A 14,754-nucleotide genomic window follows, 5' to 3' on the forward strand; every position below is an offset into this window, starting at 1 on the left:
GATCTCCTTTTCCTTAGATTACTGCACCAATATAGATTTATTTGCATGATTTTGCAATGAAAAATCATTAAAGATATCATGAGAAATGTTGCAGGAATTTTATATTAGTGTTGATTGGTACATGAGGCAAACAAATTAGAAATTCCGTCGAGATCTCGAGTACCATGGCAACAGCTTGTGTACAGGCTGGCGGGATGTAAATACGTTTACCGCATAAGCCGGGGTTCGGTGGAGAGGCCGACAGTCGCGGAATTACCAGCCAGGAAGTGGTAAGAAGCCGAAAAATGTCAATTTGTACTCCATTTCAGGTTTTAAGCGCTCAAGAGAAACAAAGACATGTTTTTGAGAAGCGTAAAGCTGAGAGCGTGTGTTCCGCCCCTGCCTTTCACGACCCGATAGCTTCTGTTCGAAATCGGAACGCTTTATAAGTCACTAGACGAGAGCGGGTACAAAACTGTATTGTTTAGGTCAACATATTCCTCTTGTTCTAACGTTTCCAGTGACCTTTAATAAGTGACCTCTAATTCCGGGTCAACGACAAAATTTTGTGGCGAAATTAATGTGCCTCAAATGCTCGGCACGGTTCGTCCGCTCTCTGACATCACCGTACCCTCAGCGCAATCACTGCCATCGGCCGCAGGTCATTCTAAAGTGACTGTTTAAAGTGACTGGGACCCACGTCACCAGGGATAGGTGAACCCGATGCCGGAAGGCACGTGTTCTAACCAACTGATCCATCGGTTTGCCGATTGTTTGTGTCGTTGCTAAGAGTCATGGCTCATGAATGTGATGGACTAAAGATTCAGCACTGAAAGCTGCCCCCCCCCCCCTCCCCATGGGTCCAAATGAATGTGGGTCTACGGGTGCAGTCGGCGGGAAATTGATTGCGAGTATGCCGGCTGTAAATTCTCCCATGCTTCTCAGCGAACTCCACCTCTGACGATGACGTGTCCGCTCCTGAACTCACAGCACATGTGGTCACGAATCGACTCACACGCACGAAGTGCCAGGGTCTTGTACGTCACATTTTGCTTCCTCTAAACTTGGTTTCAACTTACAGTGTTGCGATGCGGGGTTCGAAACGGCGGACTCCGGCTCCGCCAACTGGTGGCAGCTCCCCCTGCGTCAAGAAACCCCACTACAACGCTCCGTTGAAGCATAAGAGGGAGGAGTATGCCCCACACAGTAACCTGCCTAAGGATGTCAGTGAAGAGGTGAGTAGGTAATGACAATGGCAAGAGGAAGAACAATTCGGAGGTAAGCATCTGATCACATTGGCGTCACCAACGGTGGAACGCATCGGCACCGGGCCTGGCTGGGAGTTTGTATGCAAACTAGGTGTGGAGAACGTCGTTGCTTATTGTACAATTCGTACGTATATGGCCCACACCTATGATGGAAAACATCTTGGATTGACAGCAAAACTGATTATACGATTTACGTGATTTTGTTGGTAGGTGCACAGTAGCTTAGATTAATTGAATGTTTATGATTATATTAGACTGCGCGGGTTTTACACGTGGCACAGCCATTTCGCTCTGGTGCGACTTTTCTGGAGTTGACTCGGCCTCACTGGATGCGTTCAGTCAATCAGACCAGCGTGCGGCCAGCTCGCCTCGTGTCGGCGCTGTCGCCGCCGCTCACCGCCGCCACCTCCACCGCCGCCGCAGACGAGCCAGTTCGTGCCGGAGCTTCCGCTGCACCAGCAGCGGCCACCTTGGCTGCAGGACCCGCCCGTGTTCACACCGTTCGCGCGGTACGGCGCCGACCGCAGCCAGCCGCCGGCCACCGAGCCTCTGTTCCGGCTGCCGACGGGCCGGCGGCGGGGCGCCGTGCCGCCGGAGGTGGCCCAGCGCTGCGCCATCAAGCGCCACAAGTTCGCCCGACCCGCCAAAAAGGTGAGCCAGAGGCGGGAAGTGGCACGAACGAGAGAAGCCGCCTAGTTGCGGTTATCAGGGGCAGCGCCTCGTTTTGCCAGCCAATTAGGTCAGCCGGTGTCCAGGCTAAGCGCACGCGAGGACTTGATGGTGCGAGGGGCACCTCACACAAAACTCTACAGCAAAGTACTCCACAATCTGCTGAAGGCGCTGACGGATCGGCGGTGATGTGGTACAACTGAACGCATGGTAGGCTTAGTTGTGTATGGGAGAACCGTCCTTTTGTATTATTATCTCGGTGCTTTAATCCAACAGCTTTACACCACGTAAGCAAGCCCCGTACTGCGGTCCTGCGCTGGGCATGTGTGAGGATCAGGTTACCCGATGCGCCTCCGGCTGCTGTCGATATATTACTCGCCTCCCGAGTGTCGGGAGTCGCCAGTGAACGCGCGCCTTGCTTCCTGCCGCCGATACCCGGCCTGGCCGTCAGGTTGCCACCCAGTCGTACCTGCAGTGTCGTCAGGAGCGGGAGAGCTTCCGCTGCCGGCTGGTGGCGCTGCTGACCTCCAACGACGATGACTTGCCGAGCGGTGAGGCTTTTGGTGGCGGTGGCTGGTGCCGCTCGGTGAGGGGCTTGTCCTTTGTGGCTGGTCTTATCTCGGGACTGAGACTTCCCAGCGAAACGCTGGCGAAGGCTGACAGGCACCGCAGGATGCTGGGGTGGTGTTTCGCAGGTATGTCCCTGCTGCGACGACGATCTTCCTTGACCAGCTGCGAAAAGCTGCTACACGTCTTAAAAACTATCGCACCTCATGGTCGGCCGCGTCAGCGTCACCTGCAGTCCTCCCGCGCCGGACGGGTGGTGTAAACCCGCGTCAGTGCCACCTGCAGTCCTCCCGCGCCGGGCGGGTGGTGTAAACCCACGTCAGTGCCACCTGCAGTCCTCCCGCGCCGGGCGGGTGGTGTTAACCCGCGTCAGTGCCACCTGCAGTCCTCCCGCGCCGGACGGGTGGTGTAAATCCATGTCAGTGCCACCTGCAGTCCTCCCGCGCCGGGCGGGTGATGTAAACCCACGTCAGTGCCACCTGCAGTCCTCCCGCGCCTGACGGGCGATGTAAACCCACGTCAGTGCCACCTGCAGTCCTCCCACGCCGGACGGGTGGTGTAAACCCACGTCAGTGCCACCTGCAGTCCCCCCGCGCCGGGCGGGTGATGTAAACCCACGTCAGTGCCACCTGCAGTCCTCCCGCGCCGGACGGGTGGTGTAAACCCGCGTCAGTGCCACCGTCGCAGCGCGCGGTGACCTCCGCTGCCACCCCCGGACAGTGTCTGAGGAGGACGGGCCGGACCCATCAGCCCAGGAGCGGGCGCTGCTGCGCTACTACTACTACATCCACAACGGCATCGAGACGGGACAGGTGGCGCCCATGGCCGACCAGTGGCTCGAGCACATGGACCGCATGCTGGCCGCCAAGCTGAGGGTACGTGCCGCGGATCACGCTGTAATGCTTGAACTTAAAAATGGAAGCAGCTGCTTTTGGACTTACTTGGGATCAGCACTCTAATAATCTCACTGATCTCGATCGAGGTTTCTGAGAGCTCAGATCACCTCACGACTCCCTCCAGCTTATATCATGTTCATTGCGTGGAAAGAAGGCCACATTTTGGGGGGGATTTGAGGGCGCTTCTACCACGTAGGCTATATGTGTCGAAATTAATCAACGAATGAATGACTAAATCAGTGGCCGAAAGGTATATGAGTGGTTGCTTTGCACAGGTAACGTTGTACAGTAGCATGGCGCTGGTGTGCTCCAGAGCCGCGCGGAGCTCCTGCAGGACCTGCACGTGGAGCTCACCGAGGAGTACTTGTTCGGCGTCAAGAAGGCGGTGGTCGACTACATCCTGACGGAAAAACCCGGACAGGTGGGAGCTGGTGGACGTTCGAAAGCTTGGCTGATGCTAGTCTATGCACTGGACGCGATGTTGGCCTATGAACGTCTTACAGTAATCCTTCCGATCTCTGCATGATTTTGTAGAAGAACTGGGACCACACATTCACACTTCATCGTGTGGAGCACGCTCGTCAAAACCATCCGGTCACTGGCAGACCAAGACGCTCGAGCTGAGCTCTGCGCTAGTCTTACTGTATCCAGCATGCCGCCAAGTCGGTGCTGTGCCGCCGCCACCAGGACTACGCCGAGCCGCCGCCGACGCTGCCGCACCGTCTGGAGCTGTGCGTCACCCCGTCACCCTGGCGGCACAGCTTCTTCCACCACCGGCGGCTCATCTTCTACAACCTCTGGTCCATCAACACCTGCCTGCTGCAGATCCTCGACCTTTGGTACAAGCAGTTCAGGTCAGCAGCCGCCCTGCCAGCCAACGGATGCTGGAAGGGGATTGTAAAAGGAAGCTCTCTTAAAGGGGCTATGGTGTTTCCCTTCAGAAAGGGAATGTAGCGGCATGCATCTTTTTAAAGCTGAAAATAAGGTAAAAGTGTTATTGGAACTACGCCGCTGCTCACTTCACCACACTCACCGCTAGCCAATGCTCATGAAATCCGTTATCTTGACACGTCTAGGTGTTGGAACTTATTCCGTTTTCAATATCTGCGAAAAATGAATCTATTGATTATGCAACATTGCATCTTGGTAATACGATGCTTCCCTTTTAGAGTTAGTTCGAGCCCTTTCATTGAATTCTCGGATCAACGCCCACACAATGAACTATTTGTTACGTAAACGCTGACCCACCATCTGATCGTAAAATTCCGGATCGACGGTAACTTTCTGCGTCAAAAGCTGAAGGTGCCGCAATGCGCTGCACGAGCCATCCTGGCTTTTGACGTCACCTGGCCCTTAGAGCAGCCGCTGCCACTGGCCGCGGACAATCTCAGTCCGAGGCTTAGAGTGACTGGACCCCCTGCCGGCCATGTCTCCGCATAGCCAGGCTTCGGCCGCGGGCATTCTCAGTCCGGGGCTTAGAGTGACTGGACCCCCTGCCGGCCATGTCTCCGCATAGCCAGGCTTCAGTTTGCGAGCAAGCTGGCGCCTCGGGCCCGCCCAACAGTGGAGCGCTGCGGGACAGCCTGCCTGGAGCGTTGTCCACAGGCGTCACCTTCACATCTGAGTGGCGGGCATTGGTAATGCGTGGAACGACTGAAGCTTTTTGGCTGCATTACGAAAACCGGATGACGAGGCGTTATCGCGTGCGTGTCTCTGACTTTGCTGTGTTTATGACTGTGTTTCTGGCGTTGATGTATACCTGCCTTTGAGTGCATCCGCCAGTGACTCCGACCCTGCGGTGTATGTGCATGGGCTTCTGGCGCGCTGCCAGCCCACCTGTTCGCACAAGGTCGCCTGTGCCTGCAGGGTTCCCGTGCCTTGACCCTCAACCCCGACGTCGTCGCATGTCACACCATGTCTCTGACGCTGCCATGTGTCTGCTTCCGTCTCTGACTGTGCCGTATGACCGCCCATGCACCTGACGCAGCCGTGCACCCGCCCGCGTCCGTAACGTTGCCTTCTGTCCGCGTGCGTCTCTGGGGGCGCCGCGTGCCTGGCCGTGTCTGTGACGTGTCGTGGAGGACCGTGTCTCTCATGTTGCCGTGTGTCCGCCTGTGTCTGTGACACCACCTGCGTCTGTGAGGGCGCCGCGTGCCTGGCTGTGTCTGTGACGTGTCGTGGACGACCGTGTCTCTCATGTTGCCGTGTGTCCGCCTGTGTCTGTGACACCACCTGCGTCTGTGAGGGCGCCGCGTGCCTGGCTGTGTCTGTGACGTGTCGTGGAGGACTGTGTCTCTCATGTTGTCGTGTGTCCGCCTGTGTCTGTGACACCACCGAGTATCCACCTGCGTCTCTTGACCTCCCCGTGTATGCAGCCACGTCCCTGGGATTGCCGTGCGTCTTCCCACGTCTCTGACATTGCCGTGCGTCTTCCCACGTCTCTGACATTGCCGTGCGTCTTCCCACGTCTCTGACATTGCCGTGCGTCTTCCCACGTCTCTGACATTGCCGTGCGTCTTCCCACGTCTCTGACGTTGCCGTGCGTCTTCCCACGTCCCTGACATTGCCGTGCGTCTTCCCACGTCCCTGGCATTGCCGTGCGTCTTCCCACGTCCCGGACATTGCCGCGCGTCTTCCCACGTCTCTGACATTGCCGCGCGTCTTCCCACGTCTCTGACATTGCCGTGCGTCTTCCCACGTCCGTGCCGGCGCTGCGCACCTGACCGCGGCCACGCCGGCCTCCGCCGCCAGCGGGCTGCGCCTGCTGGACTCTTCCGAGCTGTACGGCCGTGAGGAGGCGCTCGAACTGACCAAGTTTAGCCAGCTGCTGGACGAACACATCGAGCGCGCCTCGGACGCGCTGGAGCATGACTGGTTCCCGGCCGTCCACCACATCCTGATGCAGGTCAGCATCTGGGCGCCGGGTCCACCACATCCTGATGCAGGTCAGCATCTGGGCGCTGGGTCCACCACATCCTGATGCAGGTTAGCATCTGGGCGCCGGGTCCACTTTGTCCTGATGCGGGTCAGCATCTGGGCTCCGGGTCCACCACATCCTGATGCAGGTCAGAGTCTGGGTGATGAGTCCACCATATCCTGATGTGGGTCAGCATCTTGGCGCCGGGCGGCCTCCCGTCCTACCGGCTCCTGACGCTGTCCGACCCGCCCACTGACGCTCACCGGGTGTGGGTCCCGAGTGTCCATATTTGCCTATTCACCGACCATTCTCTTCACGCGGCTTACAGGTGGGTGCAACCTTTTACGAATGATAACCGTGAATGCCGCCTGTGACTTCTACCTCCAGCGTCATTGTGTGGACTCGAAGTGATCAATACCCGGCTGGAATGACTGTGCTGTCTTAGCCAAGCATCTAACGTTACACATGCTGTTCACGATCCCCTCTACGAACAGATGCCACGTTCGTCATGACCGCTGCTGACAGGGTGCCAAGCGGAACACCATCCCGTCACTGGCCCAGCCGGAGAAGCTGGAGACGTTCTTCAACGCCGTGGCCACGCTGATGTCGATGAACGTGCAGAACATGCTGTTGCACACCATCCGCGAGTACACGGACATGCTTTGTAGCAGCAATGTGAGTGCTAGCTATCTCTGGGTGGGTAGTGGACGCAGCTTTATACGTGGCGTTTTACAGCAGTTTCGCGTCGCTGCATGAACGGCTAGGGGCTGGCTCGGGCTGTGAAGGCCCCGCGGAGGGTCGTGGGGTGGCTGGTCTGTGCTTTACCGCGTCAGTTGGACCTGTCAGATCTGTGGTGCCATTGTCTGCAGGTTACGGCTGGCTCGGGCTGTGAAGGCCCCGCGGAGGGTCGTGGGGTGGCTGGTCTGTGCTTTACCGCGTCAGTTGGACCTGTCAGATCTGTGGTGCCATTGTCTGCAGGTTACGGCTGGCTCGGGCTGTGGAGGCCCCGCGGAGGGTCGTGGGGTGGCTGGTCTGTGCTTTACCGCGTCAGTTGGACCTGTCAGGTCCGTGGTGCCATTGTCTGCAGGTTACGGCTGGCACTTCTTTTTGACGGATCAGCGTGCTGCCAGTGTGTGCACCGTTCATGTCAAACAGTGCCTAATTTTTGTATGAAATGATAGCGAGGCTGTAGCCTAGTTGCAGTTGAAATTTGACGCTGACGTCACACGTTTTCATTATTCCATATGTTTCCAGTACCAATTTTCACCTCTCCCACTTTGATTTACGAAATGCGATACAATGTTCTGAAGTCGGCGATATGGGAGCTCTTGTAACGCTTACAAGATACCATACAGGTAAAAGGGAGTGTTCCACATTTGGATGGGTTTTTGAACCGAAATGGCCATCTTAAAGATCATTCGGTGCAGCTCACAGCCTTACTCGTCTTAAGACCTAAGCTTTTCTAGCTTCTGAGATATACGTCCGCGAAGACGAGCAGACTGTTTCGGGGAGACTATTTCAAGGTCCCGGCATCCATGACGCCATAGTAACGTCATTCAAATGCTGCCATTCCGTTTACCACGCGGAAATCAAGGCTCAGAAAAATATAATGGTCGAGTCGTTCGTACCTGGAGTTCGCGAGCATTATGTCTCGATACAAGATCGTCAATTTTCTCTCAACCAGTGTTCGTTAAGATACGATGAGGTAATCAAACAGTGTTGTGTTGAGGTGCGCATTTGCTAAATAGAGAAATTGTGTTGTCAAGAGTAGTATTCTCCACTTAAAAGTATACTTATGGTTATAAGTAAGCTTATTTCATCATATCCGATGCTTGCTTTGATATCTTCAGATGTGAAGCATTCCCTTTAAGTTGACTGATAATTATCAACTGCCGGCATTAACCACCATTACATAATGATGAAGGTTCACAAACTGGGGTAAAGTGCAAAGGGAGACGGTTTATAAGTATATGCACATTCAGGCTGAAGCCAAGCCACGTTTTAACGCTATTGTGCACTTTCATTCAAGACAACATTCTAAATAAATACCAATCATGTATCTTTTTTGGAAAACCAAAAAGACTAGACACACTTCCTTTAACGACCGTGTCTCGAAAAACATCTTCCTGCTGTATCGTAGAAAAAACGCACGCGTTAACCGCATCCCGCCACTGAGATGCAACGGCGCAGGCCCTTGAGAGAGTCCGAAGCCACACTGACTGAGAAACCCCGTGATTGCAGTACAGTGAAATGTTGTAAATGTCAGCTGTGCGGGAGCAGAGAACTACATCGATGTCGAACAGTAGTCGGGCTTGTGAACTCCCTTTCAATCCTGCCGTGAAGAAGTGGGCCGCTTAATGCCATCAGCGCCGTATACCCATGGCCCAGAGCTTCCGCCTGGCTCTCGCCGACACCCACCACCCGCGCCGTGCCGTTCGGACGCCTCTCGCTCCGCCGCAGAACTGCGGCTTTGTGCTGCACCTGGTGCGCTCGGACGGCGAGCTGCGCTTCGAGCCGACCGTGGCCGAGTTCGAGGAGCAGCTGCTCGGCGTGTACGAGCGCATCATCGGCTCCGTGCAGACGCTGAAGCGGGCGGAGACGCGCGTGTTCCTCGACTGGCCCGGCCGCGCCCAGTACCTGAAGGTCGGTGGCGTCGTCCCGGGGCGCGCGCGTCCGGCCTGGTGCCTGGCTCCCACTGCATGCGGGCCCGGCTCTGGCGGCTGGGATAGGCTCGGTCTTGGTTTGTGTCGGGGACTGGGAAGTCGTGCGTGCGGGGTGTAGTAGGCTCGGCTTCCCATGTCGAGTTGGGATGGACGGTGGAGTCAGATCATAGCGCGAAATATACGATGAGGAGGAATGTGCAAGGCAGGGAACGCCAATTTGTAATCTGCCAATTATTTTGGGGCTGTGTGTTAAGCTGACGCTGTGCTAAGCTTTAGCTTTGCCATTCTTGGTACCCCAATTTTGAGAGAACTGAGAAACATTTTTTTGTGAATTGCCTGCAACCGTGTCAGTATTTGTTTGGTTTTACACATATCGTGGGATATCTGATCAGGAGACAGAGCAACGTCAAATGCAGGACAAACCTCTTCCTGTTACGGTTCCTGCTGCGGGGATTGCGTAGACGGCTTACGGCTGAGGCCAGACGGCCAAAACGCTCTAACCGTTGGTTTGCCGGAGATGGTAGAGTTGGGGGTGGGGGATGGGGGGGGGGGGAGGGGAAGGAATTCATGCTACTCTCCCACTGCTTTTGCCTGTTTGTTAAGGCAAACACACACGAGCGACATGGCGGCACCTTTTCCGTCGCGAGCCCGTATGCCCACCAGTTCCAAGCATGCACATATATGTCCGACCCTCTACGAAAGAAGCTACAGGAAGGTCTAACATCATAAGAACAAATGGCGTCACACAGTCGAGCAGCTCTATCGATAGTTTACTGTCGAAAATTCGAAGGGCTCGTGATCGCTGTTTCAGTCGTTAGTCCCACCAGAGACATTGGACGAGTCTGAGCGCCCTTCATGACTGGCTCGTTGCAGCCGGTGGTGCTGCCGGAGATAGTGGAGGAGCTGCAGGAGCGCGTCAGGGCCATGGTCGCAGAGCAGTCGGTCGGCCCACAGCAACACTCGCTCTGGTAGGACCTCTGCTCAGTCACGTCGCACCTGCGGCAACGTTTTGGAAGGTCAAACAGCCTATTTGATGGAAATATGGGCCAAACTGTGCCAACTGGGTAGATTGCTTGAGCTTTACTGATGTCGTTATTACGTTTTTGTACTCGGCTCTCGTGATTCAGCAAAGCGGACGCTCGTAGGACCTCGATAAAGGTGGAATGATCGAAGGTGGTCGCCAGAAGAGAAGTACCCCTTCCTTTCAGGGTCATTTCGCGCCACAGTGCATGCAAGGTTACGGAGGCCAGAATCAGTAGTTCTGCGAGGTGCCTGAACATTTGGCGGGCATCAGTGTAACATGTGATCTGTACATGAGTCTGGCTCTATCGCCGATCGGTCTCGGCCGCCCGCCGGTGCGACCCGTGCAAGCCGGCCGTCCTTCGTGGCGTCCGATGTGACACAGTGGTCTGTACCCGGCATACGCAGGTACGAGCGATACTAGTACCTGATCAGCGGACAGGCCACGGCCGGGGTGGACGAGGACCCGTGCGAGCCGGCCGTCCTCCGTGGCGCCTGATGTGACACAGTGGTCTGTGCCTCGCGTGCGCAGGTACGAGCGATACCAGTACCTGATCAGCGGACAGGCCGCGGCCGACGTGGACGAGTTTCTGGGCGGCGAGCACGAGTTCGAGGAGTACGAGGAGCAGGTGGTCAGGTTCCACGAGCTCAGCTACGAGATCGACTGCGAGTCGGCCAAGGTGCGACGGCCGTCTCGGCCGGGCGAGAAGCTGTTGAAGTGAAAGGGCGGGAGCGTTTGGCCGCGGACGTGATGCACCCGTAGACTCCTCGGAAGAGCCGCGCCTCCCGTGGACCAGCATCGAAGGCACGCCTTGTTGTCCATGGATCGTGCGTCGAGGCCAGTGTGCTCGCGTTATGCTGCTTGAGCCCCTGACGCTATGTATGATATATCGCAGAGTTAGGCTAGAAACTATACGTTTGCATGTCTGGCAAGAATAAACACTTTAACAACGGCTGCACCGCAGTCCCTGCTGCCATTGCCCGTCACCGGGCCGTGGGGGAAGGGTTTGGGGGCGCCGAACGTGCCGTGACCGGGCAGTGGGGGAGGGGTGAGAGCGTGCCAGCGTGCCATGACCGGGCAGTGGGGGGAGGCGTGAGAGAACGTGCCAACGTGCCGTGACCGGGCATTGGGGGATGGGGGGGGGGGGGGGGGTGATAGAGCGCTCCAGCGTGGCGCAACCGGGCAGCGGGGAGGTGTGGGGCGAGCGTCAACGTGCCGTGACCGGGCGGTGGGGGAGGGGTGAGGACGAGCACCAGCATGCCGTGGCTGGGCAGTGGGGAGGGGTGAGAGAGCGCGCCAGCGTGGCGTGACGGGACGGTGGGGCAAGGTTGAGGGCGAGCGCCAGCGTGCTGTGACCGGGCATTAGGGGAGGGGTGAGGGCGGGCGCCAACGTGCCGTGACCAGACGGTGTGGGGGGGGGGGGGTGGACTTGGTGAGGGCGAGCGCCAGCGTGCCGTGACCGGACGGTGGGGGAGGTGTGGGGACGAGCGCCAGCGTACCGTCACCGGTCTGGTCGGCAGGTGATCCGGCTGGGCTCTTTCGAGGTCCGCTGTGACACGCTCACCGAGGACCTGGTGGGCCTGACAGCCGGCCTCCGCGACAAGATACTGCAGAACATGCTGGCCAACCACAACGCCAGCAACAAGGCGTGAGTGGCGTCGGTGGCGCGACCGTGGCCGCCACCGCCGCCGCCGTCGCCGCTGCGGCGGTCACGAACGCTTCTCACATGAGCTGTGGCGCTGCTGTTGGTCACACTCGGCCCAGGCATGCCGTAAAGTGTCCGTTTGTAAAGTTATGAGCGTATTTCACGCTTCTTGCAATATATATGTGAGTGGCTATTTCAGACCGTGAAGTTGAGTGAGCCCTACTATAAATGATCAATGCGCTTAGTTCATATGAGGAAAAAATGCAATACAACTGTCGTCTGGCCGGCTACACACCAGCAGCCAGCAACATGTCCTGTCCCGCGAACGAGGGCGGCCCGTATAGAGTAACAGAGCAGCCGCCTGGCGCTGCAGCCTGTCGGAGGAGTACGAGCAGATCACCGAGAAGGCGCTGACAGTGCCGCCCAACACGGCCGCTCTGATGGAGCTGAAGGCATACGTCGAGCAGACCGAGGCCGAGCGGGTGCCGCAGATGGAAGACAAGCTGCGGACTGTGAGTCCTCGTCCGCTCCGCCGTCACCGTCGCCGGCGGAGCGGCGCCGTACGGGATCAGCTCTTCGGCGTGCGGGGCCGGGTCACGGGGCATTCGAACTGTTAAGTGGTGGGATCATGTTTTCTTGATCGCGAGCTGCCTATTGTGAAGCCAAAGTCCCGTCTGTCAAGCGATCGCGTCGTCATGGTGTGAAGGCTATTGGAATTGGCTGTCTGCGCAGATCTCGTGATTAGTGACACAACTATATCACTTATTGTCAAGACAGGGCCGTGGATCCCGCTAAAAAAGCTTGGCGCCAGTCAATATTACTTGCGGTGCCCACCATCCATCGTGCATGTGCTCGTCCAGTCCTGGCAACGCCTGGTGCGTTCACTCAGAAGGCGACATAAGAACAAAAAGGTGGTACGCGGGCGCACCCCTGGTCAGGCTTCCTCATATTAACGGCTTCAGTCTCTTTAAAGTTTCCACGTTGATGTAACCCAGCTTTGGTACACCCGGTGACGGTGGCGCGCGGTGGGCGGCAGATCTTCTCGCACCTACTCTTCCTGTCGGACTACTCTGAGTTCTCGTCGGCTGACCTGCGCCACAACACGGAAACGTTCCTCTGGCACCAGCGCATCCCGGCCGTGTTCGAGGAGAGCCGCGCCATCTATGGCCAGAAGCGCGCGGAGTTTGAGGAGGCGCTCAAGGCGAGGCGACGGGCGGCGCCGGCGCCGTCGGCCACGGTCGCCGTCCGGTGCTGCGGTTATGGGGAGGGGGCGGGGGGGGGGGGGGGGCTAGTGACGACCACTGTCGAAACGGGTGCAGTGGGGCCTGTTAGTGGCTAGTGGCTGGTGGCGGCTGACCTGGCGCCTGCCCTTCAAGTGCAAGGCGTCGAGAGTGTACTGCAGATAACTGCTCACACTTCTTGACCGTTGCAGTACATTCATTGCATTCAAAACCCGTAAGTTTAGTTTAGTTCATATGCATTCCGAATATGTTGATATGGCTTAAAAACTAAAGTTTATTTGAGTTCAGATGTATTCGAAACGTGATAATACGACCTCAACGTGTCCACAGGAACGTCTTAGTACACGTTAGGAGTGTATTCGTTCGTCGCAGTGTCATGACAGCAATTTGTCGTCAGTATCCTTGGGCCTCAGTACAGATCGACTGTCGCATTCTGAGCCCCCTCGGCCGCATGCCGACCGAAGCACGCGTCTGTCTGAGTGGCTGTGAGGCTCGTTGTATTGCCTGCCGCACTTCTCCATTAGTGGGCGCAGCCATACTGCTGACGGCCCCGGCTTCCGCTGACGCTCAGGTGCGACGGGAGCGATTCATTGAGGAGCTGGAGACGTACAACAAGCAGGTGGACGAACTGAAGGAGCTCGGCGAAATTGAGGACCTGCCCAAGTACCTGAAGAAGAGTCAGAATCTGCAGGAGAAACTGCAGGTGGCACTGGACAAGACAGACGCCATCAATGATGAAGAGGCGGCCTTCGAGTGGGAGTTGACGTCCTACCCGCGCCGGCGCGAGGTGAGAACCCGATATGGGAGCTGACATCTTACCCGCGCCGGCACGAGGTGAGAACCCGATATGGAAGCTGACATCTTACCCGCGCCGGCGCGAGGTGAGAACCCGATATGTGAGCTGACATCTTACCCGCGCCGGCGCAAGGTGAGAACCCGATATGGGAGCTGACATCTTACCCGCGCCGGCGCGAGGTGAGAACCCGATATGGGAGTTGACATCTTACCCGCGCCGGCGCGAGGTGAGAACCCGACATGGGAGCTGACATCTTACCCGCGCCGGCGCGAGGTGAGAACCCGACATGGGAGCTGACATCTTACCTGCGCCGACGGGACGTGAGAACCCGATATGGGAGCTGACATCTTACCCGCGCCGGCGCGAGGTCAGAATCCGATGCGGCATCCAAGTCTCTCAGAGCAGCGTTTGGCAGGGGTTGTCGGGAATGCTCTTTCCAAGAAACTGACCAGGCCTGGTACAATACTATTGCTGGCGGGGCGGGAGCACCTAACTCGGTACCCGCATCGGACGGTGGTTAGAGACGGACCTCGTACCCGCACCGGATGGAGGTAAGAGACGGACCCAGCACCCGCACCGGACGGACGTTAGGGACGGACCCAGCACCCCCGCCGGACGGAGGTAAGAGACGGACCTAGCACCCGCACCACAAGGAGGTAAGAGACGGACCCAGCACCCGCACCGCACGGAGGTAAGAGACGGACCCAGCACCCGCACCGGACGGACGTTAGGGACGGACCCAGCACCCCCACCGGACGGAGGTAAGAGACGGACCCAGCACCCCCACCGGACGGACGTTAGGGACGGACCCAGCACCCCCACCGGACGGAGGTAAGAGATGGACCCAGCACCCCCACCGGACGGACGTTAGGGACGGACCCAGCACCCCCACCGGACGGAGGTAAGAGACGGACCTAACGCCCGCACCAGACGGAGGTCAGGGACGGACCTTGCGTCGGCGCCGGTGGATGGCGTGAGTCAGACACAGAAGTGACAACGGTGGGAGATGGGCGCCTCCCAATGTCTGCTGGCAAGAGATTGGGAGTTTTGGGTCATCCAAGCGGGGACGATCATGACTGCGGTGACCAGCTA

At 57.6% G+C, this 14,754-nt stretch overlaps 1 protein-coding gene and 1 long non-coding RNA gene across 2 annotated transcripts in view; both read left to right on the forward strand.

Annotated features, from left to right (window-relative positions):
- Window positions 1-201: 201 nt before the first annotated feature.
- LOC119114828 (uncharacterized) lies at window positions 202-1,739 on the forward strand. Its single transcript, XR_005096078.1, has 3 exons — window positions 202-269; window positions 1,061-1,214; window positions 1,671-1,739. It is a non-coding gene; the product is annotated as an uncharacterized LOC119114828 (long non-coding RNA).
- A 634-nt stretch (window positions 1,740-2,373) lies between these two features.
- Window positions 2,374-14,754, forward strand: part of Dhc36C (Dynein heavy chain at 36C) — a gene marked incomplete in the record, with an annotated part of 72,630 nt that continues 60,249 nt past the window's right edge. Inside the window, 13 exon segments of the mRNA XM_037212333.1 lie at window positions 2,374-2,467; window positions 3,204-3,358; window positions 3,693-3,800; window positions 4,067-4,233; window positions 6,131-6,284; window positions 6,822-6,971; window positions 8,757-8,939; window positions 9,833-9,927; window positions 10,512-10,659; window positions 11,501-11,628; window positions 11,999-12,137; window positions 12,662-12,826; window positions 13,438-13,653. Of these exon segments, the coding sequence (XP_037068228.1) occupies window positions 3,305-3,358; window positions 3,693-3,800; window positions 4,067-4,233; window positions 6,131-6,284; window positions 6,822-6,971; window positions 8,757-8,939; window positions 9,833-9,927; window positions 10,512-10,659; window positions 11,501-11,628; window positions 11,999-12,137; window positions 12,662-12,826; window positions 13,438-13,653 (1,707 nt within the window).

The sequence above is a fragment of the Pollicipes pollicipes genome, unplaced genomic scaffold, assembly GCF_011947565.3.
Source record: "Pollicipes pollicipes isolate AB1234 unplaced genomic scaffold, Ppol_2.1 Scaffold_3087;HRSCAF=3621_pilon_pilon_pilon, whole genome shotgun sequence".
Lineage (NCBI taxonomy): Eukaryota > Metazoa > Arthropoda > Thecostraca > Pollicipedomorpha > Pollicipedidae > Pollicipes > Pollicipes pollicipes.